Source organism: Rhea pennata, chromosome 11 (assembly GCF_028389875.1).
Source record: "Rhea pennata isolate bPtePen1 chromosome 11, bPtePen1.pri, whole genome shotgun sequence".
Classification (NCBI taxonomy): Eukaryota; Metazoa; Chordata; class Aves; order Rheiformes; family Rheidae; genus Rhea; species Rhea pennata.
In genome coordinates, this window is record NC_084673.1 from 15,739,714 (window position 1) to 15,752,154 (window position 12,441).

General features: G+C 36.8%; 1 protein-coding gene across 2 annotated transcripts in view; it reads right to left on the reverse strand.

The window, feature by feature from the left end:
- Nucleotides 1-2,099: 2,099 nt before the first annotated feature.
- The window catches only part of NRK (Nik related kinase), a 100,672-nt gene continuing 90,330 nt past the window's right edge, over nt 2,100-12,441 (reverse strand). For both annotated transcript variants that reach the window (XM_062585000.1, XM_062584999.1), the window contains 2 exons: nt 6,674-6,813; nt 2,100-5,884 (listed from right to left, as the gene is read on the reverse strand). In XM_062585000.1, the coding sequence (XP_062440984.1) occupies nt 5,801-5,884; nt 6,674-6,813 (224 nt within the window). In that variant the 3' untranslated portion in view covers nt 2,100-5,800. The remainder of the gene's footprint in view (nt 5,885-6,673; nt 6,814-12,441) is intronic.

Here is a 12,441-nt window from a genome sequence, read left to right on the forward strand (position 1 = left end):
GATCTATAGAAAAGTCTTTTTTATAGAGATTAAAGGTTTGTTCATGTTTCATTTAAGTTAAATACAGTTGTCTAAATATGGAATTGAACTTGTAAGCCAGCCTTTACGATAGTCTTTGGAGAAACAGTCACGCTGCATAGCAATTTGGTACCATGGAACAAACTACTGGAAAAAAAATTACTTGAGCTCCAATGGAGAAATAAATACAAAATACATAGTTTGGGTGATATACAAGGTAACTTGCACTGTATGGTTATATAGCTCCATCTTACTGCCTAGCTGTAACCATCTTTATTGCTGGTTTTTGACTGGGCCCAGATCTGCAGCTGTAGGAAGAGGCATGCTTATGACCAGGCCAGTCAGGCTGTAACAATATGCCTGCTAGGATTTTATGAGACAGGCTTTCATGAATGGTTAAATTGAGTTGAATATCTATTCTTAGATTTATAACTTAGCCCAAAATAGAGAAATTTTAAATAGATTCCCCTCTATAGGAATGGCAAAAGCTACAAAGACCAGTAGACCAGCTTGCCAACCAATTTTCAAGTTCTGATACCTGAATTTTCATACTTTTTCTCCTCCACAGGAAAAACCTGCCTGTTTGTTTGTTGGTCTCTTTTGGTGAAGGGAGAAGTTTGCTTTTCTCTTTTTATAAAAATGAACACGGACAAAACAAGTACTTGATTTGTCCCTAGCCTGGAAACAGTAGAACCATCTTGACTAAAATTAAGGGGAAACAAATCAACTGATAATAGTGGACATAGAAGATGGAAACTGTAGGCCGCAGTGCAAAATTTGACAATATCAAAAGCAAGGGGAAAAACAGGTTCTTAATAAAATCAGCACTTCTCACTGCATGTATTACTACCCTTTACCAATGTAATGCATATCTACAGTCAGAAAAAAATAAAGGTAACCTGAAAATAGTAAAACCTTGATTTTCACCTGTATGTCTTTTCACATATATAGGGGTGAGTACAAGATTGTTCATGCTGGTGCTAGAAAACAATGTCTCATTTGTTGTTAATGGTGTGGAAAAAATTGGTATCTGTACTTTTCTGTTAAAAAAAAAAAAAACGCAGAGTGAATGTTCAAGAACCAAGTCACGGGCAAAGCAGGAAGTCACAATTTTTGCTGCTCTTTACGTACAACAATTGCGCCTGATTTTGAGGGAGGTAAGCAAATAAAAGCCCCAGAGAAAAGCACCTGTGCACAAACAGAATTGTACTGGAACATGAGCTCAAGACGTTTTCTTTTAGGGTGGGGAGAGAAACTCATTTGAAGTCACTGGGGTGGAAGAATCCAGGTATACGGTGCTACTGAAGCACAGATATAACTTTTAGTGAAAAGAACAAGGATGACTGACTAGTCTGATCTACTCAGTCAAGCAACCATGTTATCTTTAAACTTCTGATAGAGATCCTACTCCACACATCAAACACTGGAAACTTGCATGCTCTACTAGACTGGAAGAGACGGATTAAAAACTTGGAGAAGGACACTCATCTTCATTAAAAAAAAAAAAAAAAAAGAAAATTGTGCCTTATGTCTTTACCCTTTCCAACTCCAACATTGACTTAAATGCTTAGTTTCCTAATTTTCACTCCTAAAGGTACAGTTACAAACTGCTATTGTGCCTTATTATGTATAGCAGTACACTTTACATGCTGCAAAGAAAACTGAGTGAGCGCACCTGAGAAAAAGTGAAAGAGCTAAATTAGCATTTATTGAATAGCACGCATAAAAGCCAGCTGCTGTAGTGTCAATACCTGTAAGCTGTCATTTCATTCTAGTTTCATTGCCTTCCATCCTACCTGATACTTGTGTAAAGAGAGAGGCAGAGGCACTTGTAAAGCTCATTAGTAGCAGGCAGTACAGTGACAGCTGTCATCCTTACTAGCATTTTGTGTAGTCTGACCTCTCACACTGTCACCTTGACATCTTTGTCTACTGCAAGGAAACATTCATTTCATTTTTATAGGCAGATACAGACAGAATGAGCTAGACATTTCTGAGTATACTGACAATTTTTTAAAAAAACTTGCTATGATTTTTACAATAGGATTATACCAATATAACAGAAATTTACAAGCAAAATATTAGTTTTGGTTTTCAGATTATTTTTATTACTGTTTCAAATGTACAATCTGAACATTGGGGACCAATAAAAAGAACCCACATACATGATGTACAGTACATAGCTTGCATTGTTCCCAGTTTTTAAAGTCACATGTCAAGGTTTAGGCTGCAGAACAGAGTTCACTATTCCTAAATGAGAGCAGTCCCATACAATACTATGTTGATGTAATACTAGCACAGACTTCTCTGGGCAAATATATTTACCACTTCTCATTAGAATACTGCATATATCAATGGAATATTGATAAGGATCCTTAATATTCTGATCTTCTCCACTTACAACATTTATTTGCATCAACGTGACTTCAAAACAAAACCCATCTATTTCAACTGTTCATGCCTTGCTTTTAAAAGTTAGTGAAAAGATACAGCTAAGGAAACTCCTCACAAAGTGAAACTACAAATTTGATGAATGTTTTGCTTAGTTAGATTTATGACATTAAAAATTAAGTCTCTGGAACTTTTTTACCTTCTTGCCTTTGAACTTTTGCTTTGAGCTTTTAACAGTTATTCAGAACTCTCATTCAGCGTTCAGACCATCAGTCATTCCAGATACGTTTCTGTCTTTTTCGTTACTTTCCTCTCCTTAACATCTCTTAACCTCCTTTTTGTACTCCCATAACAAGTTCTAGACATCCACTTCTCCCCCTTTGGCTGCTCCTGTTTACTGTGTTCAGCTTCGCCCTTCTCTTCAGTCACTTTCCTGCTTTCCAATTAATCTTTTCAACATCTCTGAGCATTTTCTCATCATCAGCCATTCTGATTTTCTCCTGATAGGCTTATGCACACATTCTTTTCCTTGTTGCCCTCAAATGCCATTAATTATTACTTGGAATCCCATTTCTAAATCCATTAAAACATTTACCTCTAATGGCCAGACTGTTTCCATATTTACACACGGATGTAACCCAAAATCATTCCAACAGCTTTACATGCAAAAAAAAAAAAAAAAAAAAAAAAAAAGGCATGAAAGTTGTCGTCCAACTCATTATAGCTGAAAAAAACTTGTGGAGCAGAATGAAAGATTAAATTCTTAATGCTATAATACACATTCCCTCTCTCTCAAACTCATTTCTTTTTTCAGTTTCAACTTACTGTCACTTTTTTGTTACAATATATATTAAAATTTAATTACATTTGCTTCTTTAATCTCTTGGCATGAGCTCTTCCAATTTCCCCTGTCCTCTGCTAATTCTTCTGAACTAGTGCCTAGCATCAGGAAAAATCTGCCTCCTACCTGTTGACACCAAAATGGGGTGGGGGGAGAATTTCATATGCCTCCCATGTAATGCAAAGGCTGATATGACAAGCACATTTAAAAAAGAATACTATATGGCAGCCTGGATTACTGACTGCTTGTAGCAAGAGCAGTTTTGAAAACAAGTTTTGTACAACCATTGGGTGCAAAATGATAGCTTTCTTTTCTTCACAGTGTCTTAGAATTTTTACTTTAAATCAAAAGCTAGTTCTTGTAGTTCTGATTGTTAGCAAATTACATTTTGCCTCTATTTGTAACTTTCGGTTTCTGTTAAGGGTTAGTTTTTTTTTCTTTCTTTTTTTTTTTTTTTTTGCTGTTGTTGTTTAAGCCTCATGTTCAGTAGCATGGGAATCCAGGCCAGGCCAAAATGTCTGTCTGGCTGGCTTATTTGCCCCTGTTTTATAGGCAACAGATAGGAACACTACTACAGATAGACCTACAGATTTTATGCAGCTCTTCCTGGGCATGTTATACTGCTCAGATTTTAAGTCTGTGCACAAACTGATTGTTTTGGATTAAAATCCATTTTGCGTATGCAACTGCACATATTTTTTAGCATGTCCTTAGGCTTGTATTTTTTGTAAGTTAAAACACTTAAGAGGAAAAATACTTCATGAAAAATACTACACATTTGTAGATAAACTAATGCTCATGAAAAGTGCTAGGTTAAACACTCTGGAAAGTGCAGTCCTCCGTGTAGGCAAAGAACATGGCAACAGTGTAGGCATCTCCAGTCTGCCCTGCAGCACCTGAGGTGCCTCCACTGGGGGTGAAAATGGTGATTTGTCCCCAGTTTGATTCATTCCTGGACTTCTCTGCTAAAGTTACGTACAAAAATACCAGTTCTGGAGCTGACAGTTGCAATCTGAGCACCTGTCAGTCACAACATCTATTAACACTAACTTAACCTGACATACTGTACAAAACAGCTACTGGTTCTAACAACTTTAATTTCACCCCTTCTTAGTCAATTTTGAATCATCATTCTTGAGGTAGACGACCAGATATTCCAATACACTTTCCCTGCACCTTTCTGTATCACATATTTCAAGTAAAATATAACCGTTTTCAAACACTGTAGCTAATGATTTCACTTTTACATACAGTGTCATCCATACTGTATCATGTCTGGAACAAGCTCTTTTGTATTGTTTTTTATTTGATGCTTTACATTTTCAAAGCACATCCAAAAATCAGCTAAATGATGATTACATTAAACCCTACAATTTAATCCTAGAACATTTATACAGTTTTATGGCCAAGTTACAAGCCCCCTGAGAACAATTTTATGGCAGAAACACTGGCACCAATACCACTGGTGGATGCAGCTTTGTTTAGATGTAATTAGCATAGAAAGCACCTGAAATTATTTATATTTTCTATTTATAATAGATCAACTCTTTGGATATTTTCATAACTATATTAAGAATACCTTTGTTAATCTTGATATCTATTTTGGAAAGATTGTATTTACATGGAAATACATGAAAACTTGATGCTTAAAGAGTAAGAAGGGGAAGGGGGGAAAAAAAAAAAGTGCCTGATCCTGTGCCCTTGTACACAAGGGTAGTGCCTTTAAATCAGCTCACGTAAGTATGGGTCACTTGAGTGAAAATTTAAAGATTCAGGTCCATAATGCGTTTATGCATAAATGATTCTGACAAACTACTATTTAAACTATTTTTACAAATACATTCTACAGTAACTGTGTCTAAAGGCTGAGACATCCAGCCCTGAGAGAAACAGGAAGACTGTCCCCTGTATTTTGTAAGATCTGCCACAAGGGGCACACGTCTAGAGTAGCTGCTTTTACAGCTCTGCCATGAAATGCACCCACCCTACCTAGGACAAGATACAATCCCTCAGGCTCCAAATCTGCATTAGGTTCCTGAATGAACAGTTGCTCTTTCACTGATTAGAAGACCTGGACAAACGTGCTTTAGCGAAACAGTAACAATTTTGTTAAAATGTAAAGCAAGCCAAAACAAATTCAAAATAAGGTAGATTCCAATGTCACCCAATATGTATGTTTTATATCTACATACAGACGTTGCCATCCAAAAAAAAGTCTTCAGTTCAAGCTAACTGTATTACACTGTCCGTGGGAAAAACAAAAAAGTACATTTTTCATAGTACAATAGGTTGTATGTTGATTACATTCCTCATTACAGTTGCTCTTTGCTAACACTGTGAATACAGTCTTGGTTTTTATCTTAGAAAATAGACCTAAACATGTTTGCAATACTTTGACAGGAAAATTGAATTCTTTCCAAACTGAAAGAACATGAATTTTGCTAAGTTAATAATGTCAGGATTCTTGTAGGTAAAAAGTGCAAAATTGCTCCAAGCATTTTACACTGCTAGCTAGAGGGAATTTCAAAACATCCTTCATTGTGATGTGATTTACCAGTTGAACAGTACATTTTGACCGAGAGTCATAAAGTAAATTTGACTGCTGCCTCCTGACTGAACAGATGCAAAGAATACCTTGGGAAAAAAAAAAAAAAGATAAGCTGTCAGTTTATATTTATGAGAATATTTTTACCCATGTAGGAGATCTGAGAGAACAATACTGTCCCACATACAATGATGTATACATTCCAATTCAGTTTTAATTCCATAAGAAACCTTTTAAAAGCAAAACAGCACTTGTGCTACAACTATGATATATTTTTGGTATATTCCCTTTTCTTATTTGGAAAGGCAGGAGAACACATTTTTTAAAAAAAATAACAGTTTGGGGGCCTAGTTTTCTAAATATAACAGTGGGACTAAAGAGTTTTCAAAAAAATATTTATCAAGCACTGCCAAGCCACATGCAAAAAATCATACTTGATTATCTGTGCTCCAGTGCTTGTGACATCTCAACTATTAGTGGCTTTTTTTTCTTGATAGCTGCTCTGATTCACACTTAGTAGCCCAGGAGAGGCAGTTTTGTAGCTGGGCATTAGAAGAATACAGTGGCTCACCAGCACTCTCCAATACACTTGCTGCGCTAGCGTCTCGCCAGCTCGTGTGAAATCTGGGAAGGCCAGGTGCAACAGGAGTTACAAATAAAAGAGCTGGCTGTAGCAGGACTCTGTCAAAGTGCAGGGTATCTACAGTGTGTGGTTTGTGGGGTCTGACTACATCTGCTTTGGGTGGAAAACTTATACTAAGGTAAGAAATAGGCAATGTAAACACGACGTTAAAAAAAATTAAATAGTCTCAGTTTCTTAGTCAACTATTACTCTTTTTTTTTCTTGCTAAATCACCACACTATAGTGATGTCTGTACCTTGTCATTTCTTTCACATAGAAATTTTAGCTTCTGTGCTTTCTTGTGCATAAATACTCCTTCCAGATTCCCTGTTTCCACAGAGCGTAGTTCAATTGCTTTCTCTCCCCAGCCCATGACCTGATTTGACTGAAGATAAGCTAAAAGAAAAAAAATGATTTGATAAGTTAAAAAATGCCACCAGTATATTTGCCTGTTACTATTAGTAAATTAGAATGCAAACATAGTCAGTCATTTGTGGGAGTCCAGTATGAAGTGAGAATTTCCAAAGCTTGTTTCAAAAAAAAAAAAGAATCACGCACAACAAATTTGCTAATGCATTTTAAATGGACAAATATTAGTTTCCGATACAGATTTGAAAAAAAGAGACTACACCAATGTGATCTAAAGCAGGAGCTATGGCTTTTTCTCCCTGAAGGTGGTAGCATGACAAGCAACCTGACCTACAGAGTTACTCTGGCTGTTCTACAGTTTCTGGGATTTAGCAGCACTAACAATTTTGCCTTTGAGTTCCTTTTTGAGCATTTTTGAGTCTAATGACCCCATTGTTCTTGCTCCACTATAGTGGATTGAAGGCAAAGAACACAGTTCTAGATAACCAAAGCAAGATAACCAAAGCCAAGTTATCTCCATATTATAGCTCTTCTTTACTTCACTCAAGAGATTAGAATCTTTCATTTGCATATTCAGAATTCCAGTCTATGTACACTATGGATACGAAAAACGAGTTCTATAGGGCTGTGGAAAGAAGCTTTGTATGCTGTAGCTATTTAATAGCTAAAAGACAGATTCTTGTCAAGACACATCTGAAGCATCTCCATTAACCTCAGTAAAGATTTCTGAATTGGTATCAGTATAAATCTGATACAAATCATTCAGAATAAATTGTTATTTTAAACATTTTTATGAAGTTTCGGAAACAGCAACTGAAATACAGGTTCCCAGAGTTATTTTTGACTGTATATATACCTTAACATTGTATATTTCAGAATCACAGAAGGTTGGAAGAGATGCCTCTGAAGAGCATCTTCTCTCTTTGTTTGGCCGACTTTCCTTTCAGTTGTTCTCTGTGCACACTGAAGGCTTGCCTGCTACTAGAACTGAAAGCAAGAAAATTCTTTCTTCTATATTCCCAACATGCCACTGCCAATATCCCAGTCATGCAGAAAGAGGAAGAAAAAAAACCTTCTAATTTGAAAAGAAAAATGGTAGATAGGAACTGAGGATAAGCGGGAGAAACAAATGAGGTTTTCTGAAATCAAACACCTGAAATCAAAAGATTTTTTTTTAAAATCTTCCTTTATACTTCAGTTCCTAGGCTGTATAACAGATCATTACCACTGTAGGCAGTGAGGAAGGTAGTCATTAAGGTTTTGGAATCACTCCAGCAGTAGCAAGATGAGCACCAAGGTAGCACCCGTGAAACATGCAGTTAGCATCTAATACAGTAGAAGATGATGAAAATATACTCAGACATTTGCTGCTGCTGCTGCTTCTTTTTTTTTTTTTTTTTTTTTTCTTTTTTTAAGCAACTGACTAAAGTTTTCAAACTTAGCTTTTAAACACAACATACACACAGGTACACTCAGATACTGGGGGTGGGAAAGAAAGAAAGGTGTGTATAGGTGTGTGTGTATGGAAACAACAGTATGAAAACATTCCATGGCTATGCTGCTTAGGATAGGTCACCTACGTCCTAAAGCAACAAAGAGTTAATCCTCTCATAACTCTTATCTTTCCCACTCTGTGAAATCTGCACCCGAATTGCCAATATCCCTGTCTGCATCAGCTGTATCCATGCTTTTGGCAGATTTCAATTTGACGGTATCCTTGCAGCTCTCAGCTTAATCAGACTCTTGCAACCTCTAGGTCATCCAGGATAAAAAGCCTTGGATGACTGGGCAAGCCACTACTGCTATGTTCAGATGAGACTTGATCTCCAAAGCAGTGTACAGTGGGAATATAATAACATATGTGGAATCAAGTTCATCCACTTACATTCTGCTGGCAGGCCAATATAGCTGAGCAACAGCAAATTTCAGTACAAATGTACAAAGTACAAGTAGCCCCAAAGCTCATTCCTGTAGCAGAATCAAAAACTTCTTTCGCAAATTGTGGCTATGAGATTACACGCCCAAAAAAGGCCCTATTATATTGTTTGCGGGGTTGTCTAGCTGTAAGCATTTATCAGTATGTGGAAATTAATTTGAAAGATAGCAGGCTGTGAAATCCAAGTTCAGTACTAATTCTTGATTATCTTCCCATGTGAGAGTACTTACTCTGGAATATAAGCGTGCCATGTGGAATTAACTGAAAACAGATTAGATATTCAGATTAAAGACTTCTTATTCTGGAACAAAAGCTCCTATACTATGAACAATTTAGGAACAGTTATTTTGGATCAACTTTCCACCTCAATAAGCCTTAGATTAAAACATCCTGTGCTTCCAACTGGCAACATTTAAGGATGTTTGTATTACACAATGCAGTGCTGCATTGGTTTTCAGCAACCCTAGACATGGACAGCTGCTCTGGTCCTTTGGACAGCAGCTCAGCAGAGCAGGTATATACAGCTTGTATAACCCCGACTAATGTACCAGCATTGCTTAAAGTTCTGGAGCAAGGTCATCCAGAGGTACCTGAGGCTCCCCTGCATCACCCACATCACAGCACATCTTAAAAGACCTACAGTTGCACACGAGCATCAATTTGGCATGGTTCTTGTTACACCTTTTACACTAGCATTACTCCCTGAACATCAAAGCATATGCACTATGGTTAAAGTTAGTATAGTGAAGTGAGATCAAAATCAGTCCCTTAACATCATGAAAGCATTAAGAATGCTCTAAAATGGGCAAGACCTGCTTGGTGTTTCCTGCTAACGGAACATATTGAAATTAAACTGAGGAGATTCCACTTTCAGGAAGTGACTGCTTTAAGAAGAAATGGTTGAGATAATTAGAAGAGATGAAAGAAATTACTGAGCCCTATTGGATCCATTATCTTCTATAAAGTGTCCTCAACACAAGCTAATGATCTCAGAGCCTCACACTAGCAGCATACTCTGAGACAACTGCACTTGGTACCACAGAACCCATGCATTGCTACAATTTCACTTCCATTCTTAAACTTTCTTTTCTTTTGTAAACTTTTCTTTCAAAAATCCCATTTCTAATCTCATGTACTGAACTTGGTTTACCACCCTAAGCAGTTAGTTATTTCTGATTTACTGCAGAATCAGCTTTTAAAACACCATAAAACACTGTAAGAATCAGGCTTTTCTGATTATCATTACAGAAATAGGGCAGGAAAAGATCTTGATGTACCTTCACCTCCAGCCACATCTCTGTGCCACAACAGAGCTATCAGTATCACTTCTGAGAGCTGTTTTTATAACCTGACCTTAGAGACCTCTTGTAATGGAGACTCCAAACTTTCTCAGCTAAGTGATTGCAGACAGATAAAAAAGTTTGAAATGAACAAACTGAACATGAATTAAAAAGATTCTGACCAGCTTTTGCTTGCATGAGCGATGACATCAGACTTCATTTTACAACAGAAAAGTGTGTACACTACTTTACAGAATTCCCTTTTGGAGAGCGACAATATCTGCATAGACATAATTCAACACAGAAAACCTACTGAACTTCTGTATACACCTTTGAGAAACTTGCTTTAGGCAAGTGAGCAGCTGGGCATGAACATTAAAAGAAGGACCTTCCTTCTTCGCTTGTTGAAGGTATCAGCTATTACAGACCATATAGATCTTAAAACTGAACACACTTTTCTGTGGAATCCTTCTTTGGCCCCTCAGTCAAACTTGCAAACAAGTATCTGGAACAAGTATCTGAAATGCAGACTTCCCCAGTCTTTGGGGAAACCATTCCTATTTTTTAGGCAAATGAAAGGAAAATGTGTGTATTGTGGGCTGGAAATGAAAATAAATCAGAGAGATACCTACAGTGTTTTGGGACGTAGCAAAGCTTGTTACCACTCAAATCCAGTCCCAAATAAGGTGGCAGAGGAGTTGGAAACTCGCTAAAGATGCTGCTGACCACAGATTAGCTACTCGCATGTACTTCTGTGTGCTTCTTCGAGATTTCCTGCCCCACAGATTAGGTAACTTTGGGAAGGGAAACAGAGGAAGGAGTCCAGAACTTCTCTTGTGCAATTCTGTTAATTAGAACAGTTTTACTGCTATTATTTACATTACCTGGATAGAAGAGGACACGTTTTCTCCCAGCCACAGCTGTGGAGACCTTTTGCTAAGTGAAAGAGGTTAGGGAGTTAAAAATCAAGAAGAAGGGAAAAAAAAAAAAAAAAAAATGCGAGGCTGAGTGAAGTCACAAATGGGGCAAATTAAGAAGCTGGCCCAAGGAGACAAATTTGTCCTGACGTATGTTTTGGTTAGATTACACTGGATAAAGGGCTAACACATACTATTCCCCAACCACCACAATAAAACTAGGAATAAATAAATTTACAACTGTGAATCTTGTAATTTTTTTTCAAATGTATATGTTTCTATGCATCTATATTTCAATGCATCTCTGCTCCCAGTTGTTGCTCATTCATCTATAACTATTTAGTGTAACTAATAACCCAACCCAGAAATGTATGAGAGGCTGCTTGTTTACATGCTTTTTGCTGGTTACTGGTGAAAAACTGCACAGGAGATCTGAACAGTAAGAATCATTTGGATATGGGCAGGCATTTTCTGCGCAAAGCTAGACAGCAATTATTTCAAGAACTGCTTAAGTATGTTGATAGAGCACTGATACATTAATACAAGCAGCTTTTGGTAATGCTATCTTGCTTCTCCACATAACATCCTTTTGGCTTCCAACATGAACACTACAAAGGGTATTCAGTTTTCTGCCAACCCCCTACGAAGATATAATTTACTACTCATATGCAAATAATGCATTACTCATATGAAAGGGCAAAAGTGCTCTCAAATCTTATTAACTTGATGTTTCCTAAATCCTTTTTTAATCTTGTTTTATAGAAAGAAATCATTATAGCTCTATTTGTATTTAGCCCTACCTGTGTGAAATATCTTCCAGATTAAATATAGATGGAGTAGCTCTACAATTTTAATTTCCCACTGGATTTAAGCTTCCTCACTCTAGTATCTTATTAACAAATCGGTCACAGAGGTCCCAACTTAAAGACTATGAGAGGCAGCTATATTTAGTTTCTCTGACCTAAATCCATCTATTACAACTATTTTTTTTAGTTTCCATAGTCACTCAAGACATTCTCACCAACTACAGAAGTTTTAATTCAAAATAATTATTTAAAGAAAATAACTGCAAAAATAGAACCCTGAGGCTAAGATGATACCCTTTTATCCGTGAAACACACGGTCAAAACTTTGAAATAAGCTCATACAGACTGCTGTCAGACCTGCTAAAATCTGTAAATTCTAAGAGAACAGTATGTTAAGTGAAACTTGCAAGTTCACCCTAAGTTTGGGCATGCAATTAGTATGGTTAGTCAAACCTCTCTCATAATAGTTACTGGTTTTGTCTGGAGCCAAAAATTTCAAAGGAGCAAGAAAATGAACAAGAACTGGCGTGAAACAACTACAAAAAAAATAGTTAAAGCTGTTTGTTTAAAATTTGAATCAAGTTATGAGTAATGGATTGGGTCAGTTGGTTCTTAGCTAAAATGTGATTCCATTTGAACGTGAAATAAATTTTGTACCGTATCACAAGACCTTACTCAAATGTGCTATGGTTGACAATTTCTGTTGCAAAGATATC